Genomic DNA, 27753 nt, shown 5'->3' with positions numbered 1-27753 from the left:
GAAGGGATTTTTTTTGACATATATTTATTTTTTTTTTGTTTCAATTATTATTTTATTTTACTTTCAAAGTGAATTCTTAATTTTTCACTTATAAAAAGATTTTTTATTCCTTTACGATATTTTTTTAGAATTAATTTTTATTTGAGTTTTTATTCTAAAACTATTTCTTAAAATTTCTTAAAAAAAAATATTTTAATAAATTTAATAAAAAAAAATAAATAAAAAAAATTAAAATAAATAAATTCTCGTCCTTAAAATATCTTTTGATTATTTAAAATTTTATTTAGAACATTTCAAATTAATTTATTGGTAAAATATGTTTAATTAAAAAAAATTAATTTAAATATTAAAAAATATTAAAAACTTAAAAATATTTCAAAAAAATAATTAAAATTAATTTGAAAATTTAAAGCGACTGAAATTAAATTTTTAAAAATTAGATTAGATGTTTACCTAATTTAACAGTAATTATTTTTTTTCACTCAAGATCAGCAATTTAACGTTAGATTTCACAAAAATTTTCCTCTGTCTCCTGATTTTCTTTACTAAAATTCAAAAACGACATCTCCCATTCCAACCGTAGATATTTTGTCTTCGTACATCGCATTACTTGTACAGAAAAATCCAAATCGAGCATATAAAAACATGTGTTATCCTTTCAATGAATACACAGTCGACTTTAAATCTCTGTCGGATAAACAACTATTACTCGGCAATAAAATAAAATTAAGTTAAAAGAGCATTTTATGTCGTTATAACTTTTAATTTGTGCCAAATTCTAGGAAATTCAAGTAGATTTTATGTCCAATTAAAAATCTGTTCAAGTGAATATTAAAAAAATATATAAAATTTTACAAAAAAAATAAAAGTACAAGTTTAGTGATGATAAAAATGCGATTGAGAGTCTTTCATGTGATAAATAATTGTTAATAATGTCTGAGAAATCAAAAACTTTTAATGATGTTGATGAAACTAAATTAGAGGCAACGCCTGGTGTTTCACAGAAAAAATTCAATGGTTTTCGAGATTTGCTCCTAAAATGGTTTCAGACGTTTACAGGACACAATTCTGAATGCATCTCATCATTCAACAGCTTTATCAAGTTTATGCACACGCCAACAGATGCTGCGGCGCTCGGAGTTGGCCGAATGTTGTTTGGTAATTTTTCTTGTAAATTTTATGAATTTTTTAGAAATTACGATTTTTTTCAGGACTCTGCATGTTAATTGACATTCCCGATGAACGTGGTGGCGGCGAACTCGATCTCAAATGGGGTGAGCCCCGCGATTGTCGTTTTCCGTTGTTCCCCTTTTTGGCTCCATTGAATCTCGCAAAAATGGCAATTGTGTATGGCGTGATGTATTGCGGTGCAATCGGAATTTTTCTCGGTTATCGATTTAAAATATCGTCGCTAATGTTTATCGTCACATATTGGTACATCTTTTTGCTGGATAAAAGTGTTTGGAATAATCACAGCTATCTCTATGGACTACTTGGCGTGCTATTTGCTGTTACAAGTGCTAATCGATACTGGTAAATGTCTTGCAAATGTGTTTTAAATGTCTCAAGTGTGTTGTGTGTAAAAGAGCTTAATGACTTTATTTTTTTGTTGACTTTTTTTACCTTTTTTTTCGTTGTCTAGTTCAGTGGATGCTTGGTTGGATCCGACAATGAAACCGGAAGTGCCGTTCTGGAATTATTTTTTGCTCAAATTTCAGTTTTTCCTTCTTTATTTTTACGCTGGTGTGAAGAAACTTTGTCCTGAGTGGCTTTCTGGATATGCGATGACTAACTTGAGCTATCATTGGGTCTTTACGCCTTTCAGGTAAGATATTTTTATTTTAACTAAACTGCCCCAAATTTATTTTAAACTTTGTGCCCTTTGTTTTTTTCAATTCAATTTTCGTCCTTTTTTCATACTTTATCAATATTTATGTTTTGATAAAATTAATAAAATTTAAAGTTGAAAATTATAATAAAAAAATCAATTTGTGTCGATTTAAATAAAAATTACTTTTAATTACTTTAAAAATTAATTTAATTTTTTAACTCTTTTTTTTTAATTAAATTAAATTAAAAATTAATTAATTTTAAAAATAAAATAAAATAAAATTAAAAATAAAATTTTTAAAAAACTTTATAAAAATATTTTTGAAAAAAAAAATTTTTTTTTTTTTAATGATACGAGAAAATGTTGAAATTATTCTAAATTTTAAATAAAAAATCACCGTTGTTATAACGGCACAATTCTTAAAAAATAGTGAAAAAGATGGTAAAATCATTAAAATTATTGTTTTCCATTATCAAAGTTTTACTTTTTAAGGTCAAATAATTGCAAAAAAATATTTTTTAATATAAAAAAAAATAATTAAAATTAATTTTAATAGTTGATGATGTGATTTTATGATTGAAAAAAAAAGATGAATATGAATATAAATCGTACTCACAAGATTTTATACTTTTTTTGTGCATTTTACTAAAAAAAAATTATATTTTCCCATATCTTTTGAATAAAATGTCAAATTTAAAAATTATTAATCAAAATTTTTATTTTTAAATTTTACTTTCAAAAAACCAATAAAAATTTTTAACTTATTTTTATTTTACAGACTAGTACTTGGTCCCTATTTAACAGATTTGCTGATAGTACACTGGTTTGCTTGCTTTTTTGACTTGACAATCGCCTTTTTTCTGATTTACGAACCATTACGAGTTTGGGCGACTCCATTTTGTGTCTCCTTTCATCTTATGAATTCCCGACTTTTCCGCATTGGGATGTTCCCGTGGACCTGTCTCGCTGAGTTGCCATTATTTTATCATGTGGATTGGCCACGGAAAGTTTTGGCGAAATGTCAAAAGTTTTTCGGATATAAATCTGCAGCTGTAGAAAAGCAAGAAAATGCCAAGAAAAAAATTTTTACAGTTGAGGAAGTGGTGGATGATCTGCAAGATTTATGTGGACCGTGCAAATTCAAGCAGAAGCAACGAAAAATGTACAAAAAACAACGGAAGACGGTTCTTTTAATTTTTGCTTACATGATTTTGCAGCTATTTCTGCCATTTTCGCATTTTATCACGAAAGGTTATAACGGATGGACTGAAGGTTTGTACGGCTACTCGTGGGATATGATGGTCAATGCATGGGATACTGTTCTTATCTCGATCCGCGTTGTCGATAACTCGAACGGCAAGCATTTGTATTTGGAACCTTATGCATATGCCGAGTCCGATCGATGGACCAAGCATCCTGACATGGCGTACCAATATGCGCAGTGCATCAATCAACGACTCCAGGAAGATTTTCGTGCGCGACGCAATCTTTTGCTCAATTCCAGTGACATTTCCATTTATTTTGACATCTGGACCTCCATGAACGGCCGATTCCAACAGAGATTTTACAACCCGTATCAGGATATGGTGAAGGCCAAATGGAGTCCTTTTGCGAAAACGGACTGGGTTTTGCCGATAATCACGGAAATGACGTCGATGCGACCTGAAATGAAGCGAATCGAGCAATCTGTGCTCGGATGGAGTAATTTTACGGATCTCTTGTTCATTGCGGACTTTCCGGGATTTCATATGGAACATTATATGCCACGTGAATTGGATAATGTGACGTTAACTGTTTTGCAGGGAGCTGTCAAGCACGAACAGGAACATAGTTCAAAAGTCTCAATTATCACCAAAGGCAAAAGTATCCCGTTAAAAACAGAAATTTTCCATAAAATTCAAGTTATTAGTAAAACACCGTCGAGCTACATTTTCACATTTGTCAATCAAACGATGGCAAAAATGGCAGAAACGGGAACACCGGATGAATTTTCTGAAGTAAAAGTGGAAAAACCGATGTTACCGTTGTGGACAGAACTCAAAGCACGTTTGATGGATTTTCGTAGATTTTTGATTCACGTTGGAAATGGATTACTTTTTGAGCTGTATGGAGTGCCGATGCCACGAAGGGTGCGAGAAATTGGAAATGACTATGCGGAAAAATGATACACAACAACTACTGCAGATTGTAATTGTCAAATTTAGTTGATTGATAAAAATAGTTTTAATTTTTTCTCTCTTTTTCCTCATCAAAATCCTGATAAATTCAAAATTCATTAAAGCCATTAAATTTAATGATTTCAATAGGTAACCCCCCTCTCCGATTTTGTCGAAAACATTCTGGGGGAAAAATAAAAATTATTAGAAAAAAAGAGAGTTTTTGACATTTTTGGTACTTTTTGATTAAAATAGATAAAAAAGCAAAAAATATTAAATATGAACTTTACTTGCTTTAAAAAAATTTTTTTTTCGAAATTTAGATGAAAAAAATTTGATTAAAATAAAATATTTTCTTAAAAATTTTTATTTAACTTAGAAAAAATTTTCAAAAATGTTAATTTAGAATTTTTTAATTCACACACAAATCGATTTTTTTAATCAAAGTTTGGAATTTTTTACCTACAAAAATAAGATATTGGAAGACATTTATAGATCTTTTAATGGTACAAGGACTCACTGACAAATGTACTCAGATGTACATGACTTTTCAACGGGATCAAATAAAGTGTTTGGCGGACACGAATGTTCCGTTGCTCTCAAGGCTTCAGTCGATTTGAAACATTCAACGTACCTAAAAAATCAAAATTTAATTATTTCACGAAAAAAAAATAAATTCTTGCATTTACTTGGAGCATGTTGTGTCTTCTGGATGTAAAATATTTGTCGTTCCTTCAGCTTCATCGCAACATTTTCGAATTAAGAGTTCTTGAAGGGCTTCATTTACTGGTTCTTGGGTTGTAGAAGTTGTTGGTTCTGGCGTAGAAGCTGTTGAACTAGGTTCTTCTGGTGTAGAACTCGATGAACTCGACTCTTCTGGTGTGGAATTTGTTGATGTTGGCTCATCTGAAGTAGAAATTGATGAACTTGGCTCCTCCGTGGTTGAAGTTGCTTCACTTGGCGTGCTGCTTTCTACCGTAGATGAAGCTGTAGAAGTCGGAGTTGGTGTCGCTTCTTCTTCTGTCACAAAATTACAAGTTGGAACTTCAACATCGTCAATTTTACTTTTGCATGGAAAGGTTGGTGTTCCTCCTAAAATAAAAAAAAAACGTAAAAAAATCCATATTAAGTCTATTTTTTTCACTTTTTCTCACCAATGCTGTCACAAAACTCCTCTTCTGGACAAATATGAACCACCTGATCTGGTTGCCAATCAGAACACGCATAATAAGCCGTTCGATTGATGCAAGCGATGCCATCTTCGTGATTGCATGATCCACAAACGGCACAGCTGGAGGGTAGCATACGCGAACATGTGCCCAAAAAGCAATTTGAACCCTCTGGACACGATTTGACAGTGTCTAAAAGCACAACTAAAAGAAAAATTGTGATTAATGAGTTTTTTTTGTAAAATTTTAAAACTTACTTCTTCGACCAGGACTGATTGTGCGACATTCTGCATACTGGTTCTCACTAACACAAGCATCGTATTTTGAGTCACAACCGCATCCTTTTCGTATTTGTGCATGTGAATTGTTCAGAAGAAAACCCTAAAAGAGGAAACATTTTAATTGAGTTTTTAATTGGTGATTTATTTTTACCACAAATAATAATGCTAACGAAAACTTCATCTTTATGATTTTTATTCAAATGACTAAAAGCTTTTTTATGAAGATGCCACTTTTATACATTTTCAAAGTTTTTCTTATCAAAAATTTGGTTAATTATATTTGATTAAGTAATGCTGGTAATAAAGATGAAATTGACATTGTAAATTTTTGTGCTTTTATGTCTTCTCACGAAAGTTTAAGTGAGAATAGCAAGAATTTTGACAAATAAAATAAATGTCTGAAAATTTGCATAAGTGCGCCTAGGGAAAATAAAATATAAATTTCTTGTCCCAATTGAAAAATTATTTTGTCACTTAGAAAATGAAGTTTAAATAAAAATTTAGCTATCTTAAAATCGATTTCGAACCAGTTTTCTTCAAAAAAAAAAAAAAAAAAAATGATATTTTTACCACATTTCCGAGAAAAAAAATGCAAGTTTAAAATTTAGGTAATTCTTGTTACTTAAATTTTTTTTTAAAAATTTAATAATTTGCAGAAAAATTGTGACCAAAGAACGGTAATTTTTATGACATTTATATTTTTTTGCCTCATTTGTTTTTTAACTTTTAAAACTTTTTTATACTTTTAAACGGCCCTTGTAAAAATTTTTAGAAAAATTTGTTCAATAATTTTGTGAAAAATATTTTTAAAGAACAAAAAATTTTATAAATCAAAATTGGGACTTTTTAAATCGAAGAAGGAGCAAAAAAGCTTAATATAAATTTGCAGTGGCCTTTAAATCTTCTTTAATTTACAGAGAAAAATTAAATTCCTTCTTCTTATGGGTACCGAAATTTCTGCGAAATTTTTTGAGATAACCCAAATACCATAAAAATGTAAAAATAAACCTTGAATGATTCACTCGAAGGTTAGATAAGCTAATTACGAGCAAATATTTTTCTTTCATCACATTTTTTTTCCATGATATAAAAGAAGTAATTATTTCCCGAAATCTTCATATCTTTCAGTGTCATTTAAATCGTCATTATGAGAGTATTAAAAATTCTCTTTTTCGTTTTTCTTTCAACGCTTTTACCATTTTCCGCGATTGCTCAATGTCTCAAGTGCTCATCTTTGGACGGAGCTGCTTGCATCAGTGAGAACCAAGTGTCTCCTTGTTCCGGTCTCTTTCCACGTCTCTCCGAAGCAATTTCATGTCCTGAAGGCTCCTTTTGCGTCAATGGTGAATGTCGCGAGGGTTCGAATCCATCTTGTACTGTTTGTGAGGAATGCAACGAAGGCGGTCTCGCGTGTGTCAGCAAAACTCAATATCGGGATTGCATGAGTGGCGACATCGTAACGTGTCCGAATAATTTTGAATGTTTTGTCGGACGAGAACCAATTTGTGGACCAGCAAATGTTGAAGATGAGGATATGAGACAATGTTATAAAGATTTCATCACAACTCCGGGACCATCGACGACAACGGAAGAAATTTCGTCGAGCACATCAAATGAACTTTCAAGCTCAACATCAAGTGGAAGTTCAAGTTCAACTTCTAGCTCTAGTTCAACAGAAACAACGGTACCAGGTGTCTCTACGGAAAGTCCAAAATCTTATGCTGAAAGATATTGCAAACGTAGACAACAATCTGGGTCGTTTGAAAGTCCATTTTCAGATGATTGTAAAGAGTAAGTTTTAAAATTCAAGTAAATTTTTGATTTTTAGTCAAAATTTTTTTCTACAGATACATCGAATGCCGTCGAGTGCGCTCTGAATGGATTGGAAATGTTGGAAAATGTCGCAGTAATTTACTTTTCAACCCCGCTAGCGGATTTTGTGTTTTACCAACTTTCTTTGCTTGTCGATAATAAATTAAAAAAAAAAAATAAAATTTATTCAAATTTATTTAAAAATTATTGTTTTTTTTTCTCATAATCAATTTTGAACCTAATATTTTTTTTATTCAAACTCGTTTTCATTCAAAGAATTTTACAAATTTTTTTTAAACAATTTTTTCAAAATTTTTTTAATGATCAAAATATTTATTTAATCACGTTTTTCAGAGAATTTTTCATTTTTGTCATAATTTTAGTTTTTTTTTATCGGATCTTCTTGAAATCTTAAATAGAATATTAGCAAAACTTTTGATTTTCACTTGAAGCGACCGAAAAGAAAGTTTTGAAATACTTTTAGAATAATTAAAATTGAAAAATTAAATTTTGAACAAAATTTTAATGTTAAAATATCTATCAATTTTTAAAAATTTTTGTATTAAAAAATATTTTTACAAAAATTTGACATTTTAAAAAAAAAATATTTGCATAAAATTACTGATAATTAAAAATTTTTCAAAATTTTTTTTTATGAATTTTTTTTAACTTTTTTTTATTCTCGAAATGGGAAAAGGACAACTTGTATCAATTTTATATTTCGTCAAAAACATTAAAATTAACACGTAAAATTAAACAAATCTGGATTCACACAACTGCTCAATTGTGGAATAAAAAGCGTTGATCCACTACAATAACGTTCCTCGGCAATTCCATCAACACACGCGATATAAGCTCTGCACTCTGCTCTGCTATCCAAATGCGGATATCTGCCATTTTTGCGTCCCTTGCAAAAATCATTCCACTTGTTGGTCCAGCAAAGTAACTCATTCGATGAAAATCTTGAACACGGATCGTCCGCATTTCCAGCCAAGGCATCACAATATTTCCCACTACTGCATTTGATTTGTTTTCCAATCGGATTTCCACTTTCATCGCATTTTTGGTAAGCAACGGGAGTGACACACGTGAATTTGTTGTTTAAACTGCAAGCATTACAAATCGAGCATTGGGTGGCTGGAGCGTCTTTAGTACATGGAGAAACGGCATTCGATGAGGTGTCACAAAAGCCATCCGGACAAAAGAGAATTTTCGTTGGATCGTCACAGAGGAAATATTGACGCTCTGTGACACATTTGAATAAATCTGAAGGTTGGCAACGTTCCGTGCATGAAGATGTTGCTTGTGATGTCACAAATGAAAAGCAAAAAATCGAGAAGAAAAATAGTTTGAACATCTTGAAGATCAAAAATAGACTGAGATGTAACGAAGAAGAGTGGTTATCTTTTAAAGCTTCGCTGAACTTGAGTCTGATTAAGATAAGAAATTTTGATAATTTTTTAAGATGCGAAAATTTCAAAGAAAAAAAAAACAAAATACTTGTATGTTATTTGCATAGACGAAAAAATGTAAATAATTTTGAGATGTAGTCGTTTAAACCCAATTTCCTACAAAATAGTTGAACTTTTAATAAACATATTTTAATAATTGGAAAAAAAAAATATTCATTTAAAAAATATGATGTTTGCTGCAAATTTTTGCCATTTTTCAAAACTTTATCACTTATTGTAAATTTATCCAAAAAAATGTTTTCCATTTATTCTACATGAGGTTTAATTTTTCAAAACATTTTTTTGTCCTAATTTTACAACTTTTCAATTTTTATTTTTGTTAATCAAAAATTCTTAAAAATTAAATATTTTGAGTTTTGATGAAAAAATTTAAATAATTTTAAAATTTAATTATTTAACTTTATATCAACAATTTCAATAATTAACAACTCGAAATAATTTTGAAAAAAAAAAAATTTTTAAATTTAGTAAAACAGGAAATTTTTTGCTATTAAAATTTAAAAAAAAGTCACTTACCTTGTCAACTATTTTTTTTTCTTGAATAAATATTTTTAGAAATTTTAGCTCAATTTTAATTAATTAATTTTTTTAACGTTATTTAGGGTGTTCCAAGACTGTTTTCTGTTTTGCGTTTCCTCCTCTATAATTTTTTATCAAAAATCACCATGAGAGATATAGAAATTTTATATAGATTTTGAAATACTTTTTCATACTAAATGACTTTCATACTAAAGTCTTTATAAATTTTTAACAGAAAATTGAATAAAATTGTTTTAAATTTAAGTTTTAAATTATCAAAATAATTTTCCTTACAATTTCAGTTCGTTAAGCATCTTAAGTTCATTTTTTGCATAATTTTTTGCCGACTTTTTGAATGAGTTAAATAAATATTTTATATTTTACCGCATCGCTTCTTCGTGTCTGATTTTTCATAGAATTAAAATGAATTAAATTTCATGCTTTAGCTTGGGTCTAAAACTCTAAAAATAAGATGCGAAAAAAAAACAAAATTTTTTTTATAAGATTTTTCATGATTTTATTTAATGTTTGCATTAAAATTTCTGTGTTGCAATATTTTATTTTATAAATAAGAAACAAATAGTTTTTGGGAAGGGATTTAAATATTCTAATTTCATCTATATACTGTTATATAGACCGAAACCTGGTCTTGTGACATTGTTTTGTGGGTGCTTTTTTCATTAAATTTAGATCACAAAATATTCTATCCGTATTCTGGTTCTACGTTAACGTGTTTCTTTTTTTGTTGATCACCAAAATATAACAAAAATGCATTTGAAATGGAAGTAGTTTAAATTATTTAGTCTCTGTAATGTGTCTGTGTGTGTATAATTTACGATTAATTTAAGAATAGTTTTAATAGAATAAGCGCTTCTATCCCATGAAATTATTACAGTTTGGATATTTTTGTTTGTCAAAGTCCTCCGCCGAACTGCCAGCCCGATCTTTAACGACTTTTTTCACAGATTCCGTATAGCTTGCCTGCACCGTGGCTTCCGTCGAAATTGTTTCCACAATGTCATCTAACGCCCGACTACTGCTTCCGCTGGAACTGTTGGAACTCGTTGGCGCTCCCACCTTTTGAATTGCTTTTTTGAGTCCGTCACTGATTAGAGCTTTTACTTGTGTGGGAGGTTTGGACCCTTGTACCACCTTGCGTCGCTTTACGGTCATTGTGTTGATATAGGCATCCGAGAAGGGTTCTTGAGCACGCTAGATTACAAAAAAAAAAGATAAAAAATGTCGAATTTTTTTTTTTAAAATTAACGTACTTGACGTTTTTGGATCTCGATGTCACGTGTGAGAACAGGCAACCATTGTTGTGGGAATTGACTGTGCCATGGTTCGCTTCCTTGATTGACGGTTGGTAAATCTGTGTGATTGGCATCCACCAAAGGAGGAGTCTGTAGGTTTTCGCGTCCATTCATGTCGAGTGCTTCCTCGAATGTGGCATCGCTACTGCTACTTTCTAGTGGCTCGTCAGTTTCCATTGGCTAGAAAATAATCACAATTTTAGTTTTTTTTTATTTCATTTCTTTCGTAGAAATTTTTTTTTTCTAATTTTTTTTTTGTTTTTGATTTTAAAATTCAGAAATTTAAATAATTTTTTTTTCTATTTTCATAATTTTTCAAGGAAATTAAAAAAAAATATAAATTTTTAAAATTTGTATTGAAAATGATATTTTTACAAGAATTTTCTTCTCAAAAATATTTTTTCGATAATCATTAAACTTATGTTTTAAATTTTGTTTCAAAATTTGTTTAGTATTTCAAAACATTTTTATCTTTTTCCTCCTCTATACAAAAAAAAAACTAGAAAAAAATTAAAAAAAAAATTATAACGAAATTTTTCTTACCGTTGGCTCTTGTGCAACTGTAGGTTGTTCTGCGGGAACTGCTGGTCTTCCTCGTCTCACCAAAAATTCCTGAATATCTTCTTGATCGGCACTCAAAGCCGTAAGTGTCGCCGAAATGGCATTCCGCAAAAATTGTTGGAAAATCATCAAGGGCGGCAAATTAAAGGAAATTGTCATTTGTGTGACTTGATTCAAGAACCTTTCAGCATTTGTTCGTCCAACTGTGACCAATAAAACCGCAAAAAGTTGTCGTGTCAATTGAATCAAAGACCGCAAAAGTCTTATTCCAAATTCCTCTGACGTGTCTTCGTGAATCAAATTGATAATTCCCGGTAAGTGGATACGAATCAACTGTTCTACCGACAGTCGTGCGTCGTAATCTGGCCTCTCGTATTGGGGCAAAAGTCGCAAATACCCGACGAGGGAGTTGAGACACTCATTGACTGCCGCTTCGACATTTTCGGGCGTCACGGAGGCGCCATTCAAGAAATTCGTCCGCACAAAAGCATCCAATTCGGCACGAATACGATTGAGTGTTGCAGCTGTTGGAGCGATGTTGATGAAATCCCGTAACGTCAAATTCGCACCGAGCAAGTTGATGGGTGTGCTGTACTCGTCATTCGTCATATTTTGCATGGCATCTTCGGGCGTTTGCGCTGTCGGACGTTGTTGCGATTGACTTCGACTGGCGGCTTGAGCGCGTAACTGCGGATTGTTTTCGGGCACGTGATGACTGTTGCAGGACAAAAATCGATCAAAAGACGACAACATGTTTGCAGGAATGGGTCGCATGTTGCGAAGACTCGCTGGCGCAATGTGAGGACGAGTCGTAGATCGGGTGCTTGTTGAAGTGGTTGGCAACGTCATCGATGCCATTCGAGCTCCGTCATTAGCGGTGGTCGTTGTTGCGCCTCCGCCAGTTGCGGCATTAGACAATAACGTCGATAAACCGGGAGCCGAAGCAGCTGAATTGATATGCGACTCGAGCATCGCTCCGATCATTCGTGAGAGCTCCGGACGATTGGTTACTACAAAAAATAAGTGAAAATTAATATTTTATCGAGAAATATTTTTAACGAAATTAATTCCAACCCAAATACAAGCTCACACAAGATTGGCAAGGCGTTAGTTTTTTTTTGTGAATAACGTGAAGCAACAAAAAAAAAAGCAAATAAATTGTGATGTTAAATGACACAAGAAAATTTTTTTCTAATGAAAATAATAAATAAAAAAACGTACGATCGATGGAGACAGAATTAGGTTCGGAATTTGTATTTGGTTGCGATTCTGGGGTTTGACTGGCTTGTCTGCGACTTCGCTCTTCTGCCTCTCTTTGAAGGTTGGTCACAATTGCGACTAGAATTTTATTACAAAATTAAGTTTTAAGATATTTATTGGCAATTTTTATTTAAATAAGGCTGCAAATGATTTCGAATGATATTGTCAAAATTTTTTTGAAAACCAATTTTTTTTAAATTAATATTATTTTTTTTTTACTTTTTTAAAATAAATTTTAAGTTTGAATTAAAAAGATTAAGCCAGAAAAAATCAGATTTTTTTTTAATTTTTCAAAAAACCCAATTTTTAAAAAAATTAAAATAAAAATAAATTTATTGAAAATATTTTTAATGCTTTGTACCCATTTTTGAACGTTAAACGAAGATTGTTAACAAAAAAATTAGAAAACATTCATTTTCAAAATTAAAAAAAAATCGAGTTTGAATTTTTAGCAATTTTTTTTCGATTAAATTTCATCGAAACTTTAACAATTTTAGTGATCTAAAAGCAATTTTAACTAATTTTTTTTTTATTTCAAAAAATTTAAAAATTTGTCTTTTTTCGTGATTGGTTTTAAAATTATTTTTCACTTTAAAAAAAATTAATAGTCAAAAGAATTTAATGGATGAAAAGTTGTCAAAAAATTCTTAATCGATTCCGAAAATTTGAAAATTTTAATTTGAAAAAAAAAATGTAATTTGAGCTTAAATTACCGTAAAAACCGAATTATTTTGAAATAATTTCTCACCCTCTCTTTGTTGAATTCTTAAAAACGGATTTTTATCAATATCATTAAGTTTCATTTGTTTCAGCCTTTTATAAAAATCACAAAAAATGCCAATAAATATCTACCTTGTCGCAAGCGTCTCTCTTGTGGTGTCATTGGGTGATACAGCGGAATATAGAAACTCGTGACGGTATTATCATCATCCCCGCTCCGATTACTCGAGGTCGTAGTAGGAGTCGTTGTTGGGGTAGAGGAAGAATTATTACCTGCATTTGCTACATCTGCATCCGAACCACTTGTTGGTATTTGCAGAGGAACAGCGATGGGAACTGCAATCGTTGCAGCAGCTGTTGGCAAATTATTCGTGGCATTTTGATTTCCTGCTGCTTCATTGTTGTTGTTATTCAAGGTTCCACTGTTTCGCATGATATTCGCCAAATTAATGTTGCTCTAAAAAAAATTTTTAAATTAATTTTTACAATTTTTTGGGAAAATTTTTTTTAAACTTACTGGAACTGCAATTCCTGAACTAACAAAAGCGCTTTGTTCGACGAGAATGGGTCGACAGGTGAGATAACGCGGTCGATCTACGGACAAATCCAACATCAAGTCACTAATTGCATGCTGAGCGTGACTCATGTAATGCAAAGCCTCCGAAACACGATCAAAAACTCGTTGACTATTCTCGCGTTGCGTTGCTGCATCGTCGCCCTCAAATTGCGGATCGTTCATCAAAATGTCGTAATATTGCTGAATGAATGGCTCCAAGCGCGTTTGAACGGTGCGCATTTGTTGCACAACTTCGCCCAACGTTTGCGTGCTAGTTGTTTGTTGTCCTCTATTTGGTGTCCCGGGTTGACTAGCTGACTGCGGACTTGCTTGCGATGCTTCCGCCGGAGCTGCTGGAGTGCCACCACTTGCTGGAGTTTCCGTAGATGCTCCCGTTGGTGCTCCTGCAGCTGGTGCCGCACCCCCAATGACATGCGGAATCGTGCCGAAAACCTGCACCGTCGAATTCGAGTCTGGATTTTGCTGCACCGTGATGTTCTGAATCCCATTTTGACGGAATGTCGCAGAAACGGCTCCCTGGAACGCTTGTATGAAATTCTGGATTTGTTGGGGTGCATCGACGTCGCCCACCGCACTAATGCCCACCTCGAAAACGGTACTTTCCATCGTTTGTTGCGACAAAATGTCCATGGCGGAGTTGTTGAGACCGCGTTGCGGGTCCTCGAGGAATGCGGCAATGTTGTTGGCGCAATTCAGCATGTGACGCGCGACCGTGATGCGATTCTGGCACAACGACGACGACGGATTCAGCGCTGTGGTGGTTTGTTGTGCCGGAATTGCCAAGGCACTCAAGACGCGACCATCGAGGACCATTCCTTCGAGCATGCCGTCGAGCAGGTCGTTGGAACGCGTTGTGTTGGCACGACGTCGCTGACGATCCGCATTCGGTCGATCGGCGTTGCCGGTGCTGTTGCTCTCGGAACTGGGGCGTGTGCCGGGCGGAGGTCGTTGCACCAAATGAACTACCTTTCCATTGACATCTAGAACGAAGGAAATACGTCATCGTTTTTTTTCATCGCCTTGAAATCTATTTCGCAGTCGTTACTCACCATATTCCTTCAACTGTTTCTCGTCCACCAAGACGCGTCCGCAGTAAATCAGTCGCTGCATATCGGCTCCGATGTTGACACTCTCCGCAATATGTTCCTTGAAATTTCGCACTGTGATCTGTGAACAAAAAGCAAGAAGGCATTGTAACCCAAAAACCCAAAATTCGCTTTGTTTCGAGACAAACCTCTTCGTCCACAGTGAAGTCGTGATTTTGACTGTCCAGTGTTTTTACTTTCACGTTAATCATGGTGAAATCTCTTCTTTTATGGCTGTGATTTGCGAATTGGAACTCGAGGAAAATTATTTATTTTGCTTTTGAGACGAATGAAAGTGATCGCAAAAGGATTGAATTAGCCAGAATAAAAATTCACTTATCACTTACATTCGTCTCAAAGTTGAATTAGCAGGAAAGCGATTTTGTCAAAAAATCTTGAATTAGCAGGTATGGCGATTTTATTGGATGGGAACGGCTGGTAGTTTACTTTTATTTCATTGAGTAATTTTGTGAAATTTTGAAGAATCTTTTACGCGATCGTTTTTTTAAAAAACCGTAAAATATTATAGTTTAATTAAATTTATAAGTAATTAAATGACCTAAATGAATTAATTAATTAGTTGATTAATTAATTTATAAGTAATTTAAATGGAATTCAAATTTTCGACGTCGTAAAAATCTCAACTCAGCTACGAATTCGAAAAATTCATTTATTAGCACTTCAAGCTTTTGTTCATTTATTTATTTTTTGTCTAACGTAAAAAAATGCTCCAATTTCTCCTTAGATTTATTCTAAAAGTAAACCTAAGAGAAGATAAAAAAAAAATAATATAAAACATGTTTTGAGTAAAATTATCAGTCTTTGATTAAAATTTGATGTTTTCTTATTTTTTCAGATTAAAAAAAATAATAGAAATTTCTTAACTTTTTTAATGTGGGTTGATAAAAAATGTAGAAGAAAATTATATCAGAAAAAAAAATTTATTTATTTAATTAAATATGTAACCTCTTTCAACATTTTTTTTTCACCTAAAAAATATTTTTGTACAAATTAACCGCTATTTTCTAAAATTTTTAAAATTATTTAACAAATAGAAAAAAAAAATTAAAATTGTACTTAAAAATGTAATATTGAAAAATTAAAGAAAAGCCATAAATTTTTAAAAAATTTCTTTTTTATGTGTGATTTAATTTATCTTTTTAATTAAATATAAAGGATCTATAAAAATAGCATATGTATGTTTCTTGAATTAAAAATTTTCTTTGAAAAGTTCAAGATTTCAATGGTTTAATTCTAAGGCTCCCAAAACCAAGTACTCGATAACCGGATATCCGAATATTTAAAAATAACCGAAACCGGTTAATTTGCAAAATAACCGACTCGGTTAGTTGAGAGACAAAAATTTCGTCAGTTTCTGATGTTTTTTTTCAAATTTTATCAAATTTTTGAATTTTTCTTTAATAAAATCCGTAATTGGCTTAGATTTAAAACAATAATATTGTTAAATACACATCGCCTGGTTTTATTGAAAAAAATAATATCATGAGATTTTTTTGATGGTTTTGTGTTAGTTAGGTCTAAAGTAGTCCAAAAAACCTAAATTTAAAATTCTAGAACGAACTAAAGTATTTCTATGCATTTTTACTGTGATTAGGTATGTCAAAGATATACTTGAATATACCCCAATGTACTAAAAAATGTCTAAAATCCGTTTGATTCGTTCTAGAATTTTAAGTTTAGGTTTTTCGACTACTTTAGGCATAACTATTACAAAACCATCAAAAAATCTCATGCCATTTTTTTCGATGAAATGCTGATATTGAGTGATGTGTGCAATATATGACCATAATTAAATTTATATTGTTCTGAAGCTTGGATTTATTAAAAAATTTGTTTATTCTAATATTTTTAATTTTTTTTTTATTCAAAAGTCAAATGCCTATTAATTTTTTTCCAGAAAAGATTATTTGAATACTAAAAATGATAGTATCGGAACACTCATTCTAAATATCAAAATTTGAAATAATTTATTTTTGCAATTTCCTAATGTTTTTTTATACTTTCTTTATTTAAGGAACATAAAAAATATTAATAAAAAATAAGGTTTGTGTTTGAAGGCAAAAAAAAATATTAATTTGTCAAAATTTAGCCATATTAGTTACGAAAACTAGCAAAAATGTTTATCAAATAACCGAATCGGATATCCGGTTATTTGAAAACTTACTAACCGATAACCGGATAGTAAAATTTGCCGGTTAATTGGGAGCCTTAATTTAATTCGTCTAGTTTAAAAAAAAAATTAATATTAGTACAAATTTTGCTATTTTTAGTAGCTTTTCTCAACAAATTAAACAAAAAGAAATGAGATTTTCTTCTATATTATTGTTACCCTCCTTAATTTGAAAAACTACAAACCAAGGAAAACAATAAAATTCACATGTTCCTTAAAAAGTTTGTAAATAGTTTAAATTCTTTTAATACCCACGACACGTTAATTACCTACCGCTTTTGGGAGATTCATAGATAAACCAAAACAAGCAAGGTTTACAATTTCCCCTTCAATAAGCTTTTACATCAATCAAAACCCACTAACAAATAACCACTAATAAACCAACCCACTAATAAATTATTGTGGGAACTCGTGGAACTCTTGAGGTAGGTAGTTACTTAGCAATATCTAATTTATGCAATACGTAAAATTCAATATTATCTCAAAATTGAAAACTACAAATTTCCTTTGAATGTTTAACCAAACTTTATATAAATATTTAATTAAAACCAAGAAAAACATTAATGTCTATTGGTATTCGAACTTTGTTTTAATATTTACAATAATTGCAATATTTAGTCATAGATTTAATTTATTTAAGTGCTGAAACTGAACTTCAATGAAATTTCATTAACAAAGTAATTTTCTCTAAATTAAAATTTAATAACTCAGTTCAAGAGTAAAAAAATTTTTTTGAGAAAAAAAAATAATTTTGTTATTTGTGAGCCAATTTCCATAAATTTCCGTGAGGATATCATCACCTTCTCGCACCAAAATAATTTTAATTAATTGTCAAGTGTGTCAATTTCATTTAAAATTCCATCGAAACAAACGTGAATGCATAATCTGCCGATGATGAAGAAGAAGACAAACAACAACCATGTCAAAATCCATGTGCAAGGTAGATTAAAGAAATCCCTTTAGCAACTCCTTCGAACGTGCACGAGAATTAAATTGAAAATTTAAGAGAAAGTATTTTTTCGTGTTTAATGCAATTCATTGTCGTTATGCCATGCCAGCAGATTAAATGCTTTCAAATTGCATACTATTATTCATTGTGTTTGCGAATGTACTGCAACGAAGAAGAAAAGCATCGAAGAAAAATGCATTGTACTTAACTTGTCAATTGCCTTACAAACAAAAAAAAAAACAAAAAGACGAGATAGTGCAAGTTCGTTCAAGCGGAATGCGAGATGCATCAAGCGACGTGTTGAATTCCCGATGACCGAACAAGTTGTCGGCGATTGAGGTCATGTCAGTGATTTGTTTTCCTCACATTCTCCTCGTAAATGCCCCAAGACATAAAAATCAATGGCCCAGAATGTTTGCAATGTCCATCGGTGAATTATTCGAGTCTTGACTCGTTCAGATTTTTTTTTCGTCGGTAAATATTTTGTGTTTGTTTCGGAGAAAATTAAATAACCACGCGATAAATCTTGTGCAGGTCTTGGTGTAATTTTGCAGTGATTTATTGTTTAACAAGAACGACGTTTAAACAGGTGGCTTTAAAACTTTGTGAAAGTAACAAGTAAACAAGGCGTAGGAAGATTGCACGTCTATTTATAAATTGCACAAAAGTTGGTTCATTTTATTTGAAAAGTTTGCAAAACTGCCAAGAGTGCGACAAAGAAAAGCTGCTTTAAAAAGTTAATTTGTAACAAAATGCAGTGCATTCCGATTATCTGATTGGAAACTCAATTGAAAAAGAAATAAATAATCGATTTGCTGTCGTATTTTTGCAGTGACATTGCACAAATCCAACTTTATAAATTTTATTTTAATGATTTCGACAATGTTGGTTTTGGTTAAATTTTATTTAAACGAGATAAAAATAGTTGTGGCCTTTCATATTTGTGGAAAAATTTTGTATTACTATGAAGTGAAAATTGTTGAATAAATTTTAAATTCAATTTTTCATTTCAACTTAATTTTATATTTTAACTTTTTAGTTAAATTTTCTTTGGAGATTCTTTGTAAAGTATTTCATTAGAGGATTAAATTTACCAAGAAATTTACTTAGACCGCTCCAAATTAAAAAAAAAAAAAAATTGAAATTTTTTTCATACAAAATGACAAAATTTGAACAGTTTTTCGTCATTAATCAATATTTTAGTTGTTTTTAATATATTCACAGTGAGAATTTCTTATTTAAATTGATTTCAGAGCAATTCAACTAAAAAATTGAAAAAGAAATCTTTAAAAAAATTTAAGCAATAAGGCCAAAACAAGAGTCTTAAATGTTTCAGGTTTCCTCCAACAGAATCAAGTCGTCGAAAAGGGCTATAATTTTTTAAAATTGAAAAAAAACGTTTTTTTTTTTTTAGCAAAAAAAAATAAATTGGAAAAAATTTTTGTCCTAAATTTTTTTTGGAAATAAATTTTAAAAAAATTTTAAAAAAAAAAATTTTAATTTTAGAAAATAAAGTTAGAGAAAAAAATTATTGAAAATTTTTTTTGTATTTTTTTTTCCCGTATTTGTTCAAAAATATTTATTAAAAGAAAATTAGATTTTATTTCACGTGACCAATTTTTCTTCAACATTTGGGATTTTGAGGAAACTACTTTTGTAAAAATCATCGTTTGCGACATCGTTAAAAAAAATTACAAGGCAAAAACTTTTTGGGGATTTTTTGAAAATAATAATAAAAAATTTTTTAAAAAAAAAGTTCATTCTTAAAAATTATAAAAATAGACCAAAAACGGTAATTTTTGATAAAATTTTTAACTTTTGTTTTTAATTTTGCCTCATTGGATTTTCAGCTTTTGAAATGGGGTATGGGACAAAAAGTTCAAAAAAAAAATTGGAGCGGCCTTATTTTATTTTTTTTTCTTAAATTTGTTCAAAAATATTTATTAAATAGAAAATATTACATCACTGGCAGATGAAATAAAATTTATTTCACGTGACCAATTTTTCTTCAACATTTGGGATTTTGAGGAATTTAAGCTTTTTAACTTTTAGTCTAGACTTGAAAATAATAATAACTAGGTACCCATTAAAATTATCTATTGTAAAAATCATCGTTTGCGACATCGACAAAATGTAAAAAAAATTACAAAAAAAATATATTTAACTTTTTCACAAATTTTTTGCGTTAAGTATTTTATTATTTAGTTTTAAATTTATTTCGGATTTTTTCTAAATAATAAAATTTTAAATTTATGTAAGCTCCAAATCACGACTTTTTATAGCGTGATTCTTCCGAAAATCTTCAGAATCAAATTAACTTCCATAAATTTTGCTACACTTTTTATAAACTTCTTTGTAAAAAAAATTACAATTTTTAAGTTTTTATTTACCTCATGGAACAATTTTTCAATAAAATTCCTAATTGAAAACTAATAAACTAATGTCAAATTTAACCAGAATTTGTGGAAATTAACAGTTAAAAGTTATAATTAATAGCACCACTGATTTTTTTCTTAAATGACAAACAAACATTTCTGAAAAATGTTTTATTTCCAGCATGCTAAAACAAGACATTTTCAAGAATTTCTTTCCAATTTGATTTATTTCTTGCAACAAAAATGAATTGTTTGTTTGTGCCTATTGTTGTTGACAACTTTTTAAACATGATTTCTCAACAATTTTCATCCAGGCATTTTTGTAGAGAAACGTTGCCAATCCAAACCAAACGATGCACAAACTTTGTATCTTTTTTTTGTTTTTTTTTTTTGAGGAAACATTTTAAACAATTTGGTTGTTGTGCATATTTATTTATGTTTTTTGAAGAGAAAAGTATGGATGATGAATCACATTGCAAAAATTGTCTTTTTGAAACACAAATTAGGTTATTGTTGTCAAAATAATACGAATACTGAACGAATACTTGTTGATGGTAAAAACAAAACAAAGGAAAATTGATACTTTTTATTCATCAATAAATAAAACAAAAAAAAAAAAAAAATAATTAAATAAAAAAAAACAATTGAATGGAAAATTTTACATGATATTTATTTTAACAACTTTGTTTTCCTCGACTGATAAATTGTATTTTATCAGTAATAACGAACATTTCATTTCATGACATATATTTGTTAATTAAACTTTAGACTAAACATTTATTTCAGTAAACTTTCGTCTTTTTGATTTAAAACTGTGTTTTTATTTGAAAATCGTTATTTAGTAATTTTTTTCAAAAAACTAATCGAATATAAATAAAGTCGCTTTCAAAAGTTTAACGTTAACATCTTCTATCAAACGAATTTGTATTCCTAAAAGAAAAGGAAATTTCCATCATCAAATTCTATTTATTTTCTCGTTTATTTGGTAAACAAGGTGTTTTCTTAAGAAGTTTTTTCATTTGAAAACTTTTATCATCATTCTTTCAGTAAAAGTGGCAGACTTACCTTCTCTGTCATTCTATGACAAACGTTTCTTATCTCAAATTATCAGAACAATACCGATGAATGAATGGATCATAATGAAGTAAATAATAATTAATATTGCTTCCATCTAGGGAGGACAGTTTCAATTAAATGTGATTCTGATACATATAGAACTGTGTAAATAAAATAAATGGGGTTTTTTTTAATTTAATTTGATTTATTGTTTATTTATTAACATCCTATAATTTGCTCTGCTACAATATTTACAATTATTATTTTTTTGTTATTTTTACAATGTACAAATAACATTAATAAACTTTGTTTTAGTTTATTTTCGGTAAAACAGAATTTTATCAACAAATTATTAACAATAACAATAAATTACGTGAAAAATATTTTGTTTGCTCATTAATGAATAATTTTAAAAATACAACTTTTTCATTTTATTTACAAAGTTTTTATTTTATTTTTTTGTTTGATTTCTAAAGAATTTTCAACAATTTTCATTTTTTTAATTGAACGAAGAAATTTAATTATGACGAAAGAATAATCAAGAATTTTTTCTTTTATAAAAAAAAATCAATAAAAAATTAAATAATTAAAAATTTACCAAAATCGATTTAAAAAAATTAAAATTGAAAATTTCATTTGATTTAAAAAAATTTTTAGGAGATTTGTTATTACTTTTTCTTAAAAACCGTAAAGAAGATGATAAAAATTGAGTAAAATAATTCTTTTGTCTGAAAAAAAGCCAGTTTAGATTGAAACTCAATCCTAGATATTTAAGATAAAAAAACCATATTAATTCAACATTTTATAAAAATTAAAAAAAAGCACTTTCTGAGACGTCTCGTATTTTTAAAGTTAAATATATTTTAAAATATTTACCAAAATAGTCTGCATCTGCACCTAAAAATGTGTTTTGATAACATTTTAATATGATATTGTTGTTTATGTCTCAATTTTGATTCCAAGTAACAATATTGGTTATCAAAACTTTATCAAATTAAATGTTGACCAATATCATTGGTTACGAACTTTGTCTACTAAGAGATGACAGTAGAGTTATTTTACATTTGCATTGCATTTCAACTGAGTCAAAAGTACACAGATTGACGTAAATGAAATACATTGTGTCACAAATTTGACTTAATTCTACATCAATTTAGGTTGCAACATGAATAGGTTTGAGCAAAATTATTCAAGTATTAGGTATCATAACTTTGGACATTTTTGTTGGGCTCTCAACAAAATTGTTCAAAAATGTACGTTTACATTGATCAACCATCGATTTCGTTGCGTTTTCTCATAAAAGTGCCGAAGGCTTAAAAGTACTTTGATATCCTTATTTTAAAATCCAACCATTATAAGTACAAAATATTTATCCCTGTTTCCAAATAAAATTGTGCTTAAGACCTAAATTGTATCTTACTGCGCCTAAGAAAAGGTACATTCAGCCTTGTTTAGCTCGTCTTAATGCTACACGTTAGTCGATATCGCATTTCTACCTACAAAGCCGTATCCTTTGCCTGGCAACTGAAGAACCAATGATACGCTTTTAGTCACCCACATGAGGTGGTGCCCGTTACACGTGTCAGCTCCAAGTTGTCAACATTTTTCTTGAGAAAGAGCGACTTGAAGGTCGTCCGGAATTGTTTGGACATCAAGCCATAGAGCACGAAGCCGATGGCACCGTTAATGAGTGCCAGCAAGTCCATGAATTCGCCAAAGAGTGTGTAGCATTTTTTGAAGAAGCACTGGTCGAGGACGGCACTCATGAGACCGAGGATACCTTGGGGGAATTCCGTGATGAGAAAGAGAATTAGCACAGCGACAAGCAGCATGGTGGTCCGATCGGTGCGACGATTTGTACGTGGAGGTTTTCTGAAAATTTTTGATAAAAATATTTTATTAAGGTGAGTAAATTAAATTTTTAATAAATAATAAATTTAATTTTTAATAAATTTTAATTTACGATTATTTAATCACATTGATTTATTTAATAAAATGTAAAAATAATTTTTTTTTCTGAAATATTTGATTAAATATCCTGTCCTTTTTAAACAATTTTTTTTTATTTTTAGATAAAATTTTACTTTAAGTCACGTGACTAGTATTAAGAAAAATAATTTATTAAATTAATTTTTTATTTAACTTAAATTACAAAAATTTTAAGCATGAATTAATAAAAAAATAAATAAATAAAAATTAAAACTAATTAAATTAATAAAAATATTTAATAATTTAAATTTTGATTGAATTATTTTAACTAAAAAAAATATTTATTTGAATAAATTATTAAATATTAATTTTTAAAAATATTTTTTTTTCCAAAAAATCCAGATGCGACAAAAAATCAAATAATTAAATTAAATCTAACAAAGGAAATAATTAAAAGTTGAATGAGGTCATTAGAGATCACCTTGAGTGCAGTAATTATCAGTTTTGCACGGAATAAGCTCATTTTCTCATTAAAAAAATCAAAACGAGAAAGGATTTAATCCCCTAAAGTGACGTTTTTGTTGTGCAGATTTCAAAAGAAAAGCGGTAAAAACTATTTAATTCGTTATTTTTTCCTCCCACTGGTTCATTTATGTGGCAATAAAGTTGCTGCAAACGGATGAAAAACCACAATTAAGAGTCTTAAATGAACATAAATGGTAATCCATGGAGATATTTATTGTGCCATTCAAAATAATTTAAATCTTTTGTTTTTCCTTCTTGCATTTTCTCTAGAATTTTTTACAAAAACATGCAAACATTGCATTATCTACTTACCTTTCCATCAATGGTCCATTGGTGCACGGCACTCCATTCGATGGCATCGCATTTCCGTAGGACTTTAACTTTACACGACGCTTTGACGCAGTGTACAAAACCTCAATTAAGATGCAGCTAATTATCGTCAGGATACAACATGGCAACAGCTTGATGATAATCGAGTGCACCCAAAAGTTGAAGCTGTACAACGCACTATCGGCATCGGCATTCACGTGATACAGCGTCGTGTGGGCATGCGAGTCGATGGTTTCGTCGATGCTAAAGACAAAATACGTGGGAAAGCACAACAACGGCGAGATGATGAAACAAGCGAAAATGGCGTTGCCCGTGCGGCCCAAGATGCAACTGGCAAATCTCCCGTGCGGATGTCTGTACGCCACGATGGTGGGCAAGAGAAAATTTCAACACATTGAAAACATTGAAAAAGGGAAAAATGGTAACTATTTTAAATTCTACATTCGGTTAAAGCGGCCAATAATGTCTCGGAAAATTGTTCGTTTTTTCGGTCGATTCATTTTAATATTAAAGCAAAAACATGTTAAACGTCGAGATGGTCGGTTACAAAACAGGGAAACGTTGTTTTTAATACTTACTTGATGGCAATGTACCGCCATACAGCGAGTGTCACGGTCAGCGATATTGAAATTGTGTGAAGTATTTGCGAAAAGTGCATGTGAAAGAGCAAATATGCCGCCCATGTAAATGCGTTTTTCCGGTTATTTCGATCGGCTGCAGGAGATGACAATATTTATTTTTTGGTAAGTACAAGTTGGGAAAATGTTTCACATTACTTTGGCTTTCAGGAAGTGATAAAAATTAATAAAATCAAAAAACCCAGTGGAGGTTTGATTGAATTGATATTTATCATTGTTTAATAAAAAAATAGTTAATAAAGTTAAAAAGTTAACAAAAAACAAATAAAAATTTAATGTTCGTTAAAATTATTTTTCGTATAAAAATAATTAAGACAGTAGGTATTAAAAAATTTTTGGGTTTTGTCATTAAAATAATTTTTTTAGCAAAATTTTTTTTAAACATTTTTAATTTTTCATTTTTTTCTAATATTTTAAAATATCTTAATATTTTTATTTATTTAAAAAAAATATAATTTTCGGAAAAAAATTTTCAAAAAAATGTTTAAATAAAATCGATTTTTTTGGAAATTCAAAATATTTTATTAAAAAATTTTAAAATGTTTATAAAGTTTTCCAAAATTTTATTTTTGAAAACAAAAAACAAAAAAAAAAACTTTAAAATACAAAAACTATATTTCGAAAAAATCAAAATTAAAAAAATCATAATAATTAGGTATAATTATTCAAAAATTTTTTTTCTCAAATTTAGGCCGCTCCAAATTTTTTTTCGAACTTTTTGTCTCATGCCGCATTTTACAAGTTAATTCAATGGGGCAAAATAAAAAAAAAGTTAAAAATTTCATCAAAATTGACCATTTCTTGGTCTTTTTTTCATATTTTTTCAAGAAATTTCCCAAAATTTAAAAAAAAATTCAATTTTTAAGAATTTTAATATTAAAAATCGTATTTTAAAATTTTTTTCAAAAAAAAAATATTTTCAAAATTTTTTGACAGTTATTTTTACAAATTTTTTTGTTTAAAATTTTTAACTTGAAATACTCTGAGATAAATTTTAAATTATCAAATCTCAAAGTAGATACCATAAAATCAACAAAAATATTGATTAATGACAAAAACTCATTCATTTTGTCATTTTGTATGAAAAATTATTTCAAAACTTTTTTTTTTATTTTGCCCCATTTTGAAAAAAAGTTTTTGGGACAAAAAGTTCGAAATAAATTTGGAGCGGCCTTAAGGAAAAAAGTTAGAAGAACCTTTGAAAAATGTAATATAAAATACTTTTCAATGCTGCACTTTCCTTATGCAAAAATAACATAAAATTTTCCAAATTAAAATATCTTACCTGGCAATATAATGTATTGATAACAGGTAAACGGAATATATTCCATCATCACAAACATATCGGTAACAGCGAGCCATTTAAGGATCAAATTTATGGGAGTTGTACCCAATTCGGGCCTCGTTAACACAATAATGTTCAAGATGTTTCCGATAGTGCCGAGAATACAAATCTAAATTAAATTACAGTTATAAGCACTCTTTATTCGCTACAAAACAAGCTCAAAAGCAATTTAATAAAAAAGAGAGAGAAAAAAAAATTACCACGAGAGTTAAATATCCGTGAATGGCACGATAGTCCGTGAAGGAATCCCATACAAGACCGTCGCAGTACGTACATGTCGCTGTGTCGATTTTCGCACCTGTGCTAAGATTATTTATTGCTCCGCCGGGACTAATCGTCCGATTGCGATACCAATCTAGCAAGTCCTGTATCGCCTTTTGTGTGATCTCGTTTCCGGTTGTGTTGTTCGTCGTCAAATTAAAGTTCAATAAATTATTTGACAGGGAATTCGATGAAGTTTCCATGGTTGCGATGTTGTCGAAAAATCGTTAATTGAATTTCGATGTGTTGTAACTCGATGCTGCAAGGAAACAAGAGACGAACAGAAACAAGAGATTGAGTAATTGTTTGATAAGCGTCTTGTTGGAATTAATTAATTAACTTAACAAGACGTGATTTTGTATAGATATTGATTCAATCGAGCCGGATCACCTCTGGGGACATCGTGATGTCACACATGTGCCAATCTCGCGCAAAATTAGATGACAAATTAATTTTTGCATTATTTTCCATGATAATCGCAGGCGGTGTCAAGTTCATTAACGACACTTTACACATGCCAACAGTTTGCCTTGAACTTTGGGAAAGTGTTTTTGCTAGTATTTTTTCGCTTGATCGATTCCATTCAATACAATGTTATGATATGTCATTTTATTTTTATGCTTCACTGCTTGCATAAATTGGAACGAAAATATTATGTGCGATCCCTTTTTTTCTTTCAAGAATTTTCCAGGAAGGACATTATTGGCAAACAAAGAGAAAAACCCGATGTTGCGAATTCATGGTAAAATGAAGGATGCGACGTTCATCGGACGTTCACAAAATTTAATCAACAGAATTGCGTTATTTTTTAAGGTATTAATAGCTTATAAAATGCCTGATAACATTTTTTGCAAGAAGGCAACAAAATCACAATTCGTTACCTGTAATTTAGGGTCTTTCAATTTTTTCCGGAATCGCGTTACATTTTTCTAATATTTACATTTTTTTATATATTTTGGTCCTATATTTCATTCATGAATTCAAATATTTACATTTTCATTTAATTTAAATAACCTAAATAAAAGTTTATTTTAACTTTAAATTAATTTTAAAATTTTATAGATAATTTATTTTAAAATTTTGAAATATACAAACTATTGTAAAATAAAAATTGTAAAAACGTTTAAAAAACTTGAATGAGAAAAATTCTTTTAAAATTTGTCAAAGACCAATAAATTTCTTTAAACAAAATTATGAGGAAGGAAATGTGCAAGAAGATAATTTTTGAAGTACCCATAGAGGATTCGAATAAAGGCATGATGAGCAAAAGTTAAAATATGTTGATTATACGCAAAAACAATTATTTACAAATTATTTGAATTTCGATGAAAATTATATTTCCTTAGAAGCTTTTAACTTATCTGTTTGTATCAATTAACGTTTATTTAGAAATTGATT

At 29.9% G+C, this 27753-nt stretch overlaps 7 protein-coding genes across 8 annotated transcripts in view; 3 read left to right on the top strand and 4 right to left on the bottom strand.

Moving 5' to 3' along the window:
- LOC134832011 (3'-5' RNA helicase YTHDC2-like) overlaps positions 1-27753 on the top strand; it is a 216013-nt gene that overhangs the window by 34590 nt on the left and 153670 nt on the right. The gene's annotated exons all lie outside the window — the stretch shown is intronic.
- LOC134831422 (vitamin K-dependent gamma-carboxylase) lies at positions 910-4232 on the top strand. Its single transcript, XM_063845149.1, has 4 exons — positions 910-1158; positions 1212-1533; positions 1643-1825; positions 2610-4232. Exons 1-4 carry the CDS (start codon positions 933-935, stop codon positions 3994-3996), a joined length of 2118 nt encoding a protein of 705 aa, XP_063701219.1. The 5' UTR covers positions 910-932; the 3' UTR covers positions 3997-4232.
- Positions 4446-5618, bottom strand: LOC134828801 (mucin-2-like). The gene is made up of 6 exons (XM_063841788.1): positions 5589-5618; positions 5414-5537; positions 5142-5360; positions 4677-5079; positions 4508-4621; positions 4446-4449 (listed from the first exon to the last, which is right to left on the bottom strand). Exons 1-6 carry the CDS (start codon positions 5616-5618, stop codon positions 4446-4448), a joined length of 894 nt encoding a protein of 297 aa, XP_063697858.1.
- Positions 6585-7408, top strand: LOC134828800 (uncharacterized). Its single transcript, XM_063841787.1, has 2 exons — positions 6585-7228; positions 7285-7408. The coding sequence occupies exons 1-2, from the start codon at positions 6585-6587 to the stop codon at positions 7406-7408; spliced, it is 768 nt and encodes a 255-aa protein (XP_063697857.1).
- LOC134828799 (uncharacterized) lies at positions 7989-8606 on the bottom strand. The gene has a single exon (XM_063841786.1). It carries the CDS (start codon positions 8604-8606, stop codon positions 7989-7991), a length of 618 nt encoding a protein of 205 aa, XP_063697856.1.
- On the bottom strand, positions 9744-15038 carry LOC134830833 (large proline-rich protein BAG6). 2 transcript variants are annotated; one of them, XM_063844419.1, is made up of 8 exons: positions 14906-15038; positions 14721-14838; positions 13612-14651; positions 13227-13551; positions 12336-12452; positions 11097-12124; positions 10512-10733; positions 9744-10452 (listed from the first exon to the last, which is right to left on the bottom strand). In XM_063844419.1, the coding sequence occupies exons 1-8, from the start codon at positions 14966-14968 to the stop codon at positions 10114-10116; spliced, it is 3252 nt and encodes a 1083-aa protein (XP_063700489.1). In that variant the 5' UTR covers positions 14969-15038; the 3' UTR covers positions 9744-10113. The 2 variants fall into 2 exon arrangements, with proteins under 2 accessions (XP_063700489.1, XP_063700490.1); XM_063844420.1 differs by lacking the exon at positions 12336-12452 and having other exon boundaries at positions 13368-13551.
- Positions 22543-26107, bottom strand: LOC134831444 (G-protein coupled receptor dmsr-1). The gene is made up of 4 exons (XM_063845176.1): positions 26030-26107; positions 24690-24811; positions 24094-24465; positions 22543-23199 (listed from the first exon to the last, which is right to left on the bottom strand). Exons 1-4 carry the CDS (start codon positions 26090-26092, stop codon positions 22878-22880), a joined length of 879 nt encoding a protein of 292 aa, XP_063701246.1. The 5' UTR covers positions 26093-26107; the 3' UTR covers positions 22543-22877.

This window comes from Culicoides brevitarsis, chromosome 2 (genome assembly GCF_036172545.1).
Source record: "Culicoides brevitarsis isolate CSIRO-B50_1 chromosome 2, AGI_CSIRO_Cbre_v1, whole genome shotgun sequence".
NCBI lineage: Eukaryota > Metazoa > Arthropoda > Insecta > Diptera > Ceratopogonidae > Culicoides > Culicoides brevitarsis.
This window is presented reverse-complemented; position numbering and strand designations above follow the sequence as displayed.

What these genes read in the sequence shown, in the direction of transcription:
- LOC134831444 (XM_063845176.1), bottom strand. Translation starts at nt 26,092, where the DNA reads ATGTTTGTGATGATGGAATATATTCCGTTTACCTGTTATCAATACATT. An exon ending in ACATTATATTGCCAGGTAAG is followed by an intron (nt 24,812 to 26,029) that starts ATATTTTAATTT and finishes GATCGAAATAAC; the next exon opens with CGGAAAAACGCATTTACATG. An exon ending in AATGGACCATTGATGGAAAG is followed by an intron (nt 23,200 to 24,093) that starts GTAAGTAGATAA and finishes AAAAATTTTCAG; the next exon opens with AAAACCTCCACGTACAAATC.
- LOC134828801 (XM_063841788.1), bottom strand. Translation starts at nt 5,618, where the DNA reads ATGAAGTTTTCGTTAGCATTATTATTTGTG. An exon ending in GGAGTTTTGTGACAGCATTG is followed by an intron (nt 5,080 to 5,141) that starts GTGAGAAAAAGT and finishes TTTTTATTTTAG; the next exon opens with GAGGAACACCAACCTTTCCA. An exon ending in GAAGACACAACATGCTCCAA is followed by an intron (nt 4,622 to 4,676) that starts GTAAATGCAAGA and finishes TTGATTTTTTAG; the next exon opens with GTACGTTGAATGTTTCAAAT.
- LOC134831422 (XM_063845149.1), top strand. Translation starts at nt 933, where the DNA reads ATGTCTGAGAAATCAAAAACTTTTAATGATGTTGATGAAACTAAATTA. An exon ending in AGTTGGCCGAATGTTGTTTG is followed by an intron (nt 1,159 to 1,211) that starts GTAATTTTTCTT and finishes GATTTTTTTCAG; the next exon opens with GACTCTGCATGTTAATTGAC. An exon ending in ACAAGTGCTAATCGATACTG is followed by an intron (nt 1,534 to 1,642) that starts GTAAATGTCTTG and finishes TTCGTTGTCTAG; the next exon opens with TTCAGTGGATGCTTGGTTGG.
- LOC134828799 (XM_063841786.1), bottom strand. Translation starts at nt 8,606, where the DNA reads ATGTTCAAACTATTTTTCTTCTCGATTTTTTGCTTTTCATTTGTGACA.
- LOC134830833 (XM_063844419.1), bottom strand. Translation starts at nt 14,968, where the DNA reads ATGATTAACGTGAAAGTAAAAACACTGGACAGTCAAAATCACGACTTC. An exon ending in GAAACAGTTGAAGGAATATG is followed by an intron (nt 14,652 to 14,720) that starts GTGAGTAACGAC and finishes CCTTCGTTCTAG; the next exon opens with ATGTCAATGGAAAGGTAGTT. An exon ending in TAATTCTGTCTCCATCGATC is followed by an intron (nt 12,125 to 12,335) that starts GTACGTTTTTTT and finishes TATTTTTTGTAG; the next exon opens with TAACCAATCGTCCGGAGCTC.
- LOC134828800 (XM_063841787.1), top strand. Translation starts at nt 6,585, where the DNA reads ATGAGAGTATTAAAAATTCTCTTTTTCGTTTTTCTTTCAACGCTTTTA. An exon ending in TTTTCAGATGATTGTAAAGA is followed by an intron (nt 7,229 to 7,284) that starts GTAAGTTTTAAA and finishes TTTTTTCTACAG; the next exon opens with ATACATCGAATGCCGTCGAG.